At 41.1% G+C, this 13,544-nt stretch overlaps 2 protein-coding genes across 2 annotated transcripts; both read right to left on the bottom strand.

The window, feature by feature from the left end:
• Window positions 1–1,648: 1,648 nt before the first annotated feature.
• Window positions 1,649–6,156, bottom strand: nup42 (nucleoporin 42). The gene is made up of 7 exons (XM_029514134.1): window positions 5,840–6,156; window positions 5,055–5,373; window positions 4,883–4,971; window positions 4,670–4,746; window positions 4,377–4,463; window positions 4,193–4,295; window positions 1,649–3,757 (listed from the first exon to the last, which is right to left on the bottom strand). Exons 1-7 carry the CDS (start codon window positions 6,033–6,035, stop codon window positions 3,231–3,233), a joined length of 1,398 nt encoding a protein of 465 aa, XP_029369994.1. The 5' UTR covers window positions 6,036–6,156; the 3' UTR covers window positions 1,649–3,230.
• A 432-nt stretch (window positions 6,157–6,588) lies between these two features.
• On the bottom strand, window positions 6,589–12,471 carry LOC115051143 (gasdermin-E-like). The gene is made up of 10 exons (XM_029514458.1): window positions 12,280–12,471; window positions 10,376–10,607; window positions 10,071–10,263; window positions 9,625–9,802; window positions 9,326–9,446; window positions 9,065–9,190; window positions 8,277–8,398; window positions 7,955–8,099; window positions 7,762–7,832; window positions 6,589–7,482 (listed from the first exon to the last, which is right to left on the bottom strand). The coding sequence occupies exons 2-10, from the start codon at window positions 10,587–10,589 to the stop codon at window positions 7,249–7,251; spliced, it is 1,404 nt and encodes a 467-aa protein (XP_029370318.1). The 5' UTR covers window positions 10,590–10,607; window positions 12,280–12,471; the 3' UTR covers window positions 6,589–7,248.
• Window positions 12,472–13,544: the final 1,073 nt, after the last annotated feature.

Raw genomic sequence — 13,544 nt, 5'->3', positions numbered from 1 at the left:
CAAGCTTTGGGGGTGCTGGGAGGTGGGTTTGCTGAGCAGCTGGATTTAGCTTCAAATTGGGATCAGAGGAGCCATTTTTTTTGCTGAAGCTGCTTTTTTCTTTTTTACTGTTGCCAATTTTAGTATTGACAGCAGTTGAGATGAAAAACTGTTGATATATTTTAATTCATTCAAGTCTTGACCAGTTCACATTTCTCCCTGATACATTTACTTATTATTCACTGGTGTATTTCTCCAAGCGAAAAAATATTATTACACCAATGGCTGAAAAGTTTTCTTGTTTTAACCTAGATAGCTACTGAGCAATCGTGGCCCAGGTGGCTGCAGTATTCAGGTTTACAGCTTGACTGATTGGATGTACTATTGCAAAATGCTTTATGAAATGCCACTTGCATTTTTGAAACTTGCTGGAGAGCATCAGTCATGTTCTTGCTGTCGAAGTTACATTGTTGTTTGCTCACTACACCAAAGTACCGTCATTAAAAAAAATAAATCAATACAAAATAAAAAAGATATGTCACACGGGCGTTTGCGGTTTGATACAGCTCACAAATGCTTTTGTACAGACACAGGCCTTCTTTCACACAGCATGGTCTGCATACATAAATAAAATTAATACTCTACTAGCCTCTCAATGCCATTTTAGTTCAAGTATCCCAGTCCTCACCTGATCTGGTCTAAAATACACCAAATGTATTCTGCATCCTGACAGTTGTATGTATGGAAAACAAAGTGCCCTGAATCTAACATGAACCCATTAACATGTGTAGCACAGGAACCAAGAACCAGCCCCTTGCAGGTGAAATATGGGCCACTCAGTCACCCTTGCAGAAAGCCACTCAAATAGGCATAAATCAGAGTCTTTGGATCAATGGCTTGTTTCCCATGGTCGGACTGCTGTGACACAACACAATCAATTCTATCCCAGGATTCATTGTTCAAATTACTAAGCTTTGTCCGCTGCTGCGACAGTAAGATGTGTTGACTGGAATCAGCCCCCCATCAAACATTAATACCACCGCTGAATCTGAATCAGCTCATTGGCATTCAGCGGAGAGAGGGGATTCAAGCAGTGGTTGGAGCATCTGTTGCTGTCAGCGGCTGATGTACTGACCACAAGGGCTGTGTCACACCGATGAACACAATATGCGTTTAACTACTATATGCCATAAAATAAAATAAAAACAATGATCCAGAGAAGCCAGCAAGGGAGGAGGAATTTCATTAGCTGCAGGGAGAAGTTATATATCAAAGAATTGATTAGTACGGTATGCTGCCATAAATACACAACGACATTACATGGAGCAAATGAGAAATTAACGATATTCACTGCTCCTATTTACCCTATGGAAAATTGTGTTGAATGTATTAGAGCAGCATATACAGTGTATGCCAGTTCAATGTCCCATAAGTCAGGTCAGAGTCAATTCAATTACAGTATATATTGTGGTCATGTGACCAGGGTTGTTTAAAATATAATTTCTCAAGATGGTGTAGTTCATGATAGGTGCGTGTGTGAGCATGTGTGTTTCAACGTGTTTCTAAATCCAGGCGTCCTCTTTGGAATGCTGAAAAATCACCAGGAGGGGAAGGGGGAGGGAGAGGAGGAAGTGAATGCACCACAAATCATAATCATGACGAGATCAGATCAGCTGAGTGAAATTTAATAACTTCTTTTATATAATTTAGATTGGTCCTAATGTACACCCAACCAATTAACTTCTGCCAGTAAAACGTTCTGTGTTTGGCTGTGCACAGCAGCATCCAAAAACCCATCCCTCATCTTAAATATTACCCAGATACACTCTGTAAAGCCCATGCACACATTATATAAACAAAGGCAGACTAGCAATTTGATGCTACAGCAGCTAGGGATTTCATCTACTTATTTACTGTATGGGGAAAAAAAGATAAATGAATGGCCACATTTTTCAGTTAGATGTATTTAAAAGTCACCAGATGGCAATTTAAGCAAGCCCCTCTGAAATGAGCATGCAAGTGCCTTTTCATGAGATAGTCTCTATTTTAATTGTTCATTAATCTGTTGAATTATTTATATAGTATCTGCTAGCAAGGGGGTGGGATGTTGCTGCTGCCAGACTGAGAAGTGGGAGAGAAAATTACCATGTCGTGCACTGTTACTGGCAATCAATGCTGCGTGATCATTTATAGGTAGTAATAAAATTGGTTTATCTGTTTGTACAATGCTTCTGACCTGGCTATCAGACAAACAGAAACCCACCACAGCTCAGTTCCACCTCTCAAGGTTATCACAAACTGCCTGTCAGCTGAAAATATGCTCCACTCAGCAGAGTGGAGCAGAGCTGTAGCCCCTATAACAGCAGAATAGCTTATTGGTGTCTCTCTGTCACTGTGTTCTTCTCCGTGTGGTCCCTCAGGGTTCTCCACACCTAATGAATACGCATTGAATAGCTTACTCAATCGTCATCAGCAGATAAAAAAGTAAAGTCAGGTGGGACTTTACTTTTTTAGTGGGTGAGGGACCACAAGTTGACTTGGATGGATGGACCTCAGTTCAGATGTTTCAACACTGAGCTACATTACTGAGAAAAAACATAAACTAAAAGAGAAAACTCAACTTCACAGCAAAGAAAAACTACAGCTAGAATTTAAGCCAGTCCTTGGAATAGAATAAAATTATTTACACTCATCTAAGTATCTCCTAGTGCGTCAGTAACAAACAATTTAGATGTTCATCTGACGCCACCTCCGAGCTGATTTGTGCAATTTAAATCTTCACTTATGATACAAAAGCCTTTTATTTTCTCATGAAGCATTCTACGAAACACATTTTTTTGTTAAGAGGAAAAATCTGAATTGCTACAAGAACTTTTGTGAGTAAACCTTTTCCATTGTGTTCAAAGCTTTTCTGACCATTTTCTTAAGCAAGTAAAAGCCAGGCCCATTCCCTCACCACAGCAAACTGTGCTTCCTTAACTCATGCGACCATAAAATTGCTTTTCCTGACATTTTAAAGACAGGATTTAAAAATATTGAAAAAATATCTCAGCTTTTCCTAATGTATACTTAGAGAACCACTAGTTTCTACAATTCACATTGGCTGTATTTTAAATATTGGAACTGATTTAATCAGCTACACCGTAGAAATACTAATTATTGAATTGGATTTAATGACAGCTTTATGCAGAATTTTTTTTAGATAAATTATAACGCTTTATTTCAAAAATGTCGTAAACTTTCGCTGTATATCACACCAGCATGTCAGCTGGAGGAGGTTTTAAAGGAATCTGACCGAGTGTGAACCTTTTAGCCTTAAACTGATTCAGCTCCTCTGGAGTCAGTTTGCTCTCAGGTGAAAACAGACCGTCCAATGACTCGCCAGAAAACCCAGCTCCTGCTGCAGGCGGAGCACCAGATGCCCCAAACCCTCCACTTGTGTGTCCAAAGGTGTGTCCACTTCTTGCTGCGGTAGATGCTTCAGCCCCAAAACTAGTCTCGAATGCTCCTCCAGTGTTTGCTGTTGAGGTGAAGCTGAACCCTGAGGCAGAACCAAATGCTGAGGTGGCTGCTGGTTTATTAGCGGCCGGGGCAGCGAAGGAGAAAGTTGACGGTGACGGTGCAGCTGATGAACCAAATCCTGAGGGAGGTGGTGTAGAAGCTGCTATGGTAGTACTGAAGACTGTTGAAGATGACTGTGCAGCTGAGGAACCAAAACCAGCACTTGGAGCGGCAAAGCTGAAACTGCTGGCCTGTACTGGAGTTTGAGTCCCGAAGCCTACACGAGTACACAGGAATTCAAGATAATATTTGGTATTTGATTACCTTGAAAAATTCAGACAGGAGAGTAAAAATGTGGTTACAGGCATTTCGTTCAACAAATCTGAAAACTAACAAAACACAACATACATTAATGAACTTGGCTTCTTACAAATCAGCCACTTGACTGGACTCTCAAACTAGTCTAATCTGCTCAAGTACTGCAGTTATAAGGCGTCAAAGAAAACTAGCTCAGGTGGCACAAAGGCTGGAACTGAGGAAGAAGGCAAAGCTTAATAACACAGTGCCCATTAGTTTTTTGTTTTTTGTTTTTTTTTACATGGAGCTATTTATGGGCTGGAAGAGCCGTATCTTATTTTATTTCTTTGCACAAAATTAATTAGTGTATCAACTGAACCAATACTGTTAAAATTCTTCAATGCTTAATCTTCACCTTTGCTTCCAAAGTCAGATGTTGGGAGTCCAAATTCAGTCCTTGTCACTGGCCCAAAGCCACTTGAGGTTGCCTGAGGTGCTGGGTTGTTTAACTCTGCAATCTACAAGAAACAGATCCTCACAGTATTTAAAATGGGGTGGAGTACTGTTACAGTAATTGTGTGTGTGTACAAGTCTCCTACCAAAGCTGCGCGTGTGGCTGGATTCATAACCTTCAGTTCTTGGACTCTGTTTCTCCACTGGTTGAGCAACTGATTGACACCATTAATCTAAACACATGACACAGATATTTCTTATACTTTTAAAACTTTAAATATATTAATTCAGGCTCAGATGACAAAAATAGCAAAACACATTTCCTTATTAAAGTGAATCCATGGATAAGAGAAAATTCTGAGAAGTTAGTATCCTGTTGACTTTTTTGTTAACCTAAAGAAAACTGTTAGCAAAAATAATATGAGAGCAGTTTGTTTACATAGCCCTGCAGATCTCCTGAAGCTCTTGCAGAGTAATACTCCAGCCTGAGCTCTTCTGGAGAAAGGTCGGTGAAACCTAAGGAATAAAAAAAAATAAACAATAATAATCATACTTTTTGATGATTAACACAATAAAGTCACAATTTAACACCAGGGTTATATCTCCAAATGACAAGAGAAACATTGTTATTAAATATGAATGTTATGCTTACCAGTCAAAGGTGTCTTGGAGTTAGAATAACAAGAGAAGCACCACTGACGTGAACTCTCCCAAATCTCCATGTCAGTCTGAACGATCTCCCTGGGTGATCATGGCACATACATCAAGCATGAGTTAACTCAATTTAATTTGATTCTCTGAAGTTGGAAAATAAGCAGACTCACAGTTTTTTGTCATCATCTTCATCAGTGCCTGTTGCTCCGCCTCTTCCTCCCCTGTCAAAGTGGCTGGGATTACTCAGTGCTGAAAACCTGTTGAAACTGAACTCTGAGCTCTTCACGTTATCTCTTCTCCCTCCGCCTTGGCCCCAGTCACTCCCTCCTCCCCGACCCCAGTCATTTCCTCCACTTCCACCTCCTTTGCCCCAGTCATTTCCTCCTCTGCCTTGGCCCCAGTCATCACTTCCATGAGTTGAGAAGGATGAAGGCTGGATATAGCCTCCTTTTTGCTGGTTAGGATTCACCCACACTCTGTTCCCAAAACCTGAAACACACACGATAACCAAATGCCAATTGATGTCAACAGAAACCCAATTCACCCAAGTCCACTTCCACTTCCTGCTCGGTATTTACTAACCCTAACCCTACATGTTTACAACATAACTGACGGCAAATGGCAAAGGTCAAAACAGTTTATAAAAACATTACGGACCCTGTCTAAGGAAGTCTGGCTAACCTCCCAGCACAGTGAGATCCTGGCATGTCTAACCTTCTGCACTTCGGAGTGTAGTTTCTAATATCCACTCCAAGCTTTAGGCAAAAAGATATGATCGAGTCGACTAAGTCCGACAGAGCAGCCGGGAAAGAAAGCTAACAAAGCAGCTATCATGAAAGCGAGAAGCGAAACTTAAATTACGCATGTTTTGTAACTGTTATCACCCAACAGCTCAGCGAAGGAGACTTCACACTTCATAAACGCAATGTTAAAAGTTAATTTTATTTCTTGTTACCTCCTCCACCTCGCCCTCCTCCTCCTCCTCCTCCTCCTCCTCCTCCTGATCTGGACTGTTGTTGACCGGAGGAGCGGCTGTAGCTGTTGTTGTTGTATCCTCCTCCTCCTCCTCCTCCTCCTCCTCTCGGGTGTTCATTCCAACATTTTTCGCCGTAACGACATCGGCCCTGAAGAAAAAAACTGCACACGGTCATTTTCTTCACCCAGTTGACTGAGGACCACGCAGGTTTCCCCCGCTCCGGAGTCACAGAGAGCCGCCGTCCGCTCTCCGAAATATTGTTGTTCGACAGGGGACGAAGGCCCGGCGGCGGCACACGCTCACGTCGCAGCAGTTTGACGTCAGAGCTTCCATGTCGGTACCGCTGACAGCAGCGACCCCACGTGGCATTGGAGCGGAACTGTTCAGTCCGCGCACAGGGGAGTCTCAGCGGAATGGTTTTAAACTGGACCATGCTCATAGATCTGACTTTACACCGCCAAGTTATAAAATGTTACAAACGATCTACTTCATTACACTGGTGTCATAGGCTTTGGGATTATTTTATGTCCCTTGTGGGGTCATTCTTATGTATTTAACTGGTATCTGTGACTTTTGATGAACAAATATTAACTGTCGTTGCATCCTGTGCCCAACTGGCCCATTCGTGGTTAGCCCCCTTTTTTCAAAGTAGCAAAGGGACTTGGTACATCGAACCTTTGAGGCAGATGCATAATGTGGAGAAAATAACCACTCTGGAGACAGGCAACAGATCTTAAGCAGTCTGTGTCATTGCTTTATTGTCTTCATACAAACATAGCTCAAGAACACAAAAGATCAACATTGGAAAGTATCACAGACTCCCCTGTGCTAAGGAATTCATACCAAATTCTCATATGAAATCTCAATGTGTAAGTGTTATAAAATGAAGTAGAATAAAACAGGGCTTTTTTTTTTTATTACAATGAATTTCAATGTTAACCAACCAACAACAGTTTGTGTGTAAATACAGCTATAATATCCATTTAGTTTTTCTAAATTTTAACATAAAAGAGTATTTTTGGTGTCTAGTATTAATAGTACCAGTATTAAAGGAATTGGCAAATATATGATTTTTCTGATAAATGCAGATAATTTGATAATAAATGTATTTTAGATATTAGCAGCAATAACATGTAGCTTCATTTATACCATCATAACACTAAAATAAAAAAGCATATTCACATAGAAAGTCATATAAAAATTTTGTGTACAATAATGTAACTAATATGTGCCCAATATTCAATAATACAGAGCAATATTGTATTTTAAAAAAGCAATAATATTATTTGAAGATGTTTTGCAATAAACTGTGAACTTTACAGGAAAGAAAGAAACACACCGAAAATAGTACATGAAAAGGAAAGAAAAATGGCTGCATGCAGAAACTCCTACTTATTCCCACTCCAGAGCAAACATAATCCCTGTATGGTGAGGCAAAGGAGCAGAAAGAGAACTTCTCCTTCATCATCTGTCTCCATCCAGAGAGACTCAGCGCTTTTCTTTAGCACCACATTAGTGGAGCTGAGCAGCTGTTCAGCCAGATGGAAAACCTTGGTGTCCTGCAGCGGGACAGGAAGACGCTGGATGGACAGGGGCCCGCTGCTCTTCCTTAACCTGCACATCTGGTGAGAGAGACAAAAAGACAAACATATCTGTATGAAGACTGAAAACAGATAATTTGGCTAGAGCTGGAAATTGCCAGGAAATCTCAGGAAATATGTATTTTCTGCACGATTTAAACAAATAACAGCTAATGTGGTGGCTGAGATTAGTTGAGATTATTGATTATTGAGGTGCAGCTAGGTGGGTGTTGTTGCGTTCAAACACTGAAGCTCACAGAAGGCAAACTCTGCTGATTAACAGTTTAAACATGTGCAATACATTCAGACAAGTTAACTAACCAGCATATTGAAGGCCTCCAGAAAATCAGCAGGACTTTCACACAGGAGGCTCAGTGTTTCATCAGGCAACTCTAAAAATAAAATACACACAGCATTGAAATGCAGGAAGCGATTCATGGAGCAGAATCCCGTGTCACTTAGAGCACTTCGGGGAAAATGTTCACAGCCGTCAAGATTGGGAGTTTCCTCTCACCTTCCATTGCACTGACCAACAGGTGGGTTGCATTCAGGTCAGCACCACTGGTAGAGTTGCTACACTCTATATGGCTGTCTGCAATGAGTCCATCCATATCATCTTGGTCTGTATCGAGTGTTTCCCCACTACAAAACACATCCAACTGACGGAGAGGCAGAGAGAAGAGGAAGAATAGAAAACAGAGAATGTAGAAGAACAAAAGAAGGGTTAGCGTTGATGCAGATTGCAGAACTGCCTATATAAATTGTAGGTTTGGAAGAGTGAGTTCCTCTGGATTAATTTACTGTTCACCCAGTAGAGATGGTGTAATGACTCTCACCTCACACTGCAGGCCAGACAGAGCAGTTCTGTCCCTCATGGCCTCTTGCAGAAGCTTGAATAAGGCATGTCTGGTTGGCTCGCTGAGGTCTGCCAGCGGAGACAATTCTTTCTCCTGTGTTTCTGTCAGATGGGGGTTTGGAGGGGGGGGGGTTACTTGATCAAATGCAAAGCTGAAGCTACACGGACACAATATTTTGTGTCACCTTCCTCCAATAGAATGAATGGGTTACTTTGGATTGTTTAGAGCACAGCCTCCCTGAAAAATACTTGTCTTTTTTTACACTGAGGCATTATAAATAAGAAGGTACATAAACTGTACTTATCAATGTAGACCATGTTTATTTCGCTCTTTTTATGTATAACAATATGGTTTTGATTTGATCGCCCTCGTTTTTTTATTCATAAAGTTTTAACAGTGTAGTAGTTGTCTTGTTAACGAAAACACCTGCACATATAGCGCTTTTGTCTGACAAAATTAACACTAGTTGACGTGTTACAACAACAGAGTGTATTAATGACTCATATCACTGCAGATCCAAATCTGACTCCTAGGAAACCAATTTTAAATTATTCCATAGAAAAGCAAGTGTTTCCAGTTTTTATCGCTGAGGCATGCTAATCTGTCATCATGAAGCAAGCAATGAGCACCACATTGTCACTGATGCTTGGAAAAAAGGAATTTACTGAATTGACTTCCCCAAAAAGAAAGGATGTGAATGCTATTTGAAAAACTGTCATTGTCTCATACAAGTTACTGGCTAGATGTTTGGATGAATGGATACAAACCATATTGCAGAGCAGTCAAAAGTATTTTCTCTTGGCCATTCTTCCCACAATCTACTGTATTCAACGAATCAGATGGCAAGCAGTCTGATTCAAAGCCTCCTATTGTGCCAGGCTGTAGGCATATATCTGAAAATATATACAACATCACAGGTAAACAGAAATATTAGCTTGTTGCACAACTAATAATAAGAGAAACGTTCTTCTGATTCACTCCTTTGTCTCCCTCTCTCGCGCTCTCTCACATACAGTACACACACTCACCAAACTGTCCATTCTTTTTAATCTCCAGTTCCAGGATGCTGTATGCAATGACAGTATTAGCAGGGATCTCCAAGGCAACGGCACTGTCCATTTCAACTTTGTTGGTGCTCTCTGCACAGATCTGAGGACACACATAGACAAACGCACACACGTGTTTTGTAGACTGATGCTGAAACTCTGATCACTGTATGTCATAAGCACACTTAAAAAACCTATTTCTAAAATGCTATTGTTTTGTTTGTAATGGTGACTTTTAAAAAGCATTTCTTGAAAAAATAATCAATCCAATCCACACCCACTTTGCCAGGACTCCCCAGGAGGTCCAGCAGCCCAAACATCCCCTGGAAGCTGCAATGCCCCTTCTTTGCCTGTGTGATGGTGCAGGATTTAGAGGTGATTATCCTCTCCTTGACTATTGCGAGCACATCATTCCGTTTCTCCAGCTGCTTCACGAGTGCGTGCTGCATGTCCACCTGCCTGGAGCAGAGTCAAACAGGGCTCAATCTACAGCAGCAAAGTGCCTTTAAAAGCTATGATCAAAAGAATCTTGTTCAAACTCGGTGTGGCATATTCAAGACTTTGTTGAGTGGTTAAGCCTTTTGTGATACTGATTTCAAGAGTCAAATTCATGATATCTAACTACATTTTTAGACTACTCACATCAACAAAAATAAAGTCATCATGCAGTCACTTTGCTCTGAGTAGCAGCAACGTGCCATCAGTATGACAGGAAATCATGTGTCACCTTTCTATGGAGTCATTCAACAGCTCCTTCACATCCAGTTCCTCCTTCTTCAGCTTCCCAAAAGACGATTGGAGCTTGGAAACGTTCTGCCCCTCCAGTGCAATACTGGCGTAGGCAGCCTTGGTCTCCAGTTTCCCAGAGAGTTTGTCTCCATACGTCCCTTCGTAGGTCAGGAATTCAGTCTCATACAATTCTGACAAGACAAGTGGCATTAGATGTGCTTGAGAAATAATATATATGTATATATATATATATATATATATGTGTGTGTGTGTGCGTGTGTGTAACCTAATTTTTTTACATACTAGGTCTGAGCAACTGTCTTTTGTCCACCAACAAGTCACTGAGGGTAAAAACTGTTGGATGGTACTTGGTCTTCGCCCAGAACCAGGAGCTTTTACGTTTGACAATAAGTGCCATGGGAACCAGTTGTTTTGAGTCATTTATCCGTGGCACGTGGATGAGGCTTCCGTCTGGGTCAACCTGCTGGATGAAGTTGGCAGTGGCCTTGGAAAACATGGTTTCAGTGGATGGGAGCTGCAAACAGAAGGGAGGGAGAGGGACTCATAAGGCTTTCATTTGAACTCATTCTGTGCACTACAAGATGCTGTGGGCGAAAAAAAGAGCCCATTGATGTGCCGGGTAGTTTCTTAATGGTATTCACTTCAAAATTCCTCTCTCAATAACATGTATTTAGTTTTGGCAAGTCCCAATAAATCCAGACAGACCCTGTATGAGTGAGCGCTATGTAACCCCAAACTTCTCGGCATCCGGGAAACAACGTGAGGCACTGACTCAGAAGACTGAAGGGAAGCCCCCCTCCATGTTGTCAACATACTGGTGTGACTTCAAATTTGCATATGGTAACACAAACTCGGAGGTGATTCTGCCGGCTCAGTTTTCATTGAAATATTTAAAGTTATCAGGTGTTAACGAGATTTTGTTCTGTGAAGGGAGCGAGACAGAGAAAGAAAAGGAAAAAAGTTTGAGCTGTATTGCGGCTGGTCTGAGGAAAGACAAACAAACCTGAGCAGCATTTGCTTTGAGTTAAGCAAAAAATGTAACATTGGCTGAGGGACAGAAAAAGCAGCCAATTGCGGTAAGTGACTTCCAACCTTTGAATGAAACCAAAGACAACCTCATCCACTGCACAACATAACAAACTTTCCTTGAGCTCACTTTGTTTCAGAGTGTTAAGTCATTTGGTTTGAATAATTGAAGCATAACGTCAGTGGGGATCTTTCCCTGACTCCCAATCTCCAATTCCCAAAGCTCAAATATGCTGCTTCTAAATATTTTATGGCACCTTTGTGCCACACTTTTGACTGAACATATAGTAGGTTATATGTGGTTAAGAGGATAAATATATGACCAAATTAGCCCAACCAGGAAGTAGCTGTCACCGTGGCAATGGCTGATGATCTCACAGACTTATATTTATATCTATGGTCGCCGTTTCAAGTTTCAAAACTACAGGTTTGGTCAATCTGACTGATATATAATTGAAAAAGTGCTCGAATCTAGGATAAAGTGATTCTTGTTCCACACATTTTGTAATTGTGTATATCAGTGTTTCTTCCTCCATTTTCCTGCTGCTTCGACTGTAGGAAGCCTGCGCTGATGCAGACTTGAATGTTTGAATGTGAATTTGATTGGAAAACTTTATGAAATCTTTGGCTGTAGGCACTTGATGACTATTATGATGTGTGATAATTCGCCTCTTTTTGTAGTCTGGTGACTCATTCTCAGTCTCATATATCATCAGGAGATGAAAACGAAGCGGGTTTCTTGGTTACCTGGAGAGGTGGGGCTGCACTCCAGCCTTATTTAAACTGAGTCCAATACCATGTTCCCGCTCCGGTGAACACGCGCACGTGCACGCGCACCCCCCGTGCCAGAGAGCTCGTTCTTCCCGGCAGCATTCCAGGCTGCAGAGTGCATGCTCGCTTTGTGAGATCAGATGAGTCACATTGAAGAAATTCAAAATGGAAAAGCGTCCAAGATTTTGTCAAAATAACCTGTCCGTCTGCTCGAGGACCTGAGTGCTGTAAATGCAGACTGCACCAACAGAGTGGCCCATGGGTGTCAGGGTGGCTCTCAGCTCTGGGATTGATCGTTTGCCCTACTGACTTTTACAGTTTCCACGGGTGTCTTTGAGAGTCACACGTGAATGAAATGTCAAAAAAAAAAACAAAAAACAAACTCTTACCTTATCGCAGCCAAGATGGATTCGACTCGCACGATCTCTGACCTCGTCAGTCCGGATTTGACTACAGGACAGCCACGTGTTAGAATAAAAGCAAATGTCCAAAGGCAGCCTGGAGGACAGCCCTGGGTGCAGAGACAGCAGGGCTGAGGCTCTGGGACTCGGACAGCAGTGGGACAGTAAGTTTATAACAGCTTACGCCTCCTCCCACTCTCACTCAACACTTCACTAGATTCTTGAACCTCTCTGTGTGGGCGGGCTTAGAACAAGAGCAGACATGCCTCTATTTCTTTAATATATAAATTACTCGTACTTTTATCCAGTTATTCAGATATCCTGCAAATCAGGATTAAGAACATTAAGATGAGGGGGCACATGACCTCAGTTACAAAAACCCCATGTGTGGGTTGTTATAATTGTTGGCAGCCAACTGTTTATATAAAAGGACACAATGTTGTGTATTAGTTGCTGTTGTCCTTATTTAAAATGTGGACATTCAGATTAGAAAGATTTAGAGGAATGTGAGCATGTGTGTCACGGGGGACAGGTGAAGTCATATGTGATATAGAGATTCTGATCCATCAAGAACTACCAGGAGTGGCTGCTAGTAAACTACTGTGCCTGAGCATTAAAACAAAAAACTGCAAGTCCACTGATGCTTCAAACGATGTAGAGTAACTGAAACTCTCTGGCATAATTTCTTTTTTTTTTCTGCAGGGATTATAGTAAACAGATTTTTATCTCAAATTCAAAACAAACAACTGCGATGAGGACAAGTGCAAAGTGAAAGGACAACAGAAAACACAAAAACAACACAAAATATAGGTTAATGTAAAGTACCTGCTCGCAGACAAAAGCCTAAATTCTTTAGACCACATTCTAATTAAAACTGTCAGTGTTATTTCCTTGAAATTCTCTTAAAAGGAATGAAATACTTGTCGCCATTGTTTGTATCAATCAAACTGTGTCCTGAGGAAAAGAAAACAAAGGCCATCTAACAATAATTACCTGTATATTCTTCAGCATAAATGCTGAGCAAAGTTAAGACCTCATCATCGGTCCAGCTGTGGCTTTAGCTGGTTCTTTTCTGAATTACTTTGACATTACATTACATTAAATCAAGTACAAAACAAACACACAAAAAAGACATTAGAAATTAGACAATGTCATCTGTGGACCTCCACTATAGGAATTATGTTCTTTCCTTAGAAGGCCACATTTCACTTCCTGTAAATAGTGTAATTTTGTGCTTTGCCTGAAAGCTCTGT

Source organism: Echeneis naucrates, chromosome 11 (genome assembly GCF_900963305.1).
Source record: "Echeneis naucrates chromosome 11, fEcheNa1.1, whole genome shotgun sequence".
Classification (NCBI taxonomy): domain Eukaryota; kingdom Metazoa; phylum Chordata; class Actinopteri; order Carangiformes; family Echeneidae; genus Echeneis; species Echeneis naucrates.
Note: the sequence above shows the minus strand (reverse complement) of the source record. Positions and strands in the feature narration are given on the sequence as shown.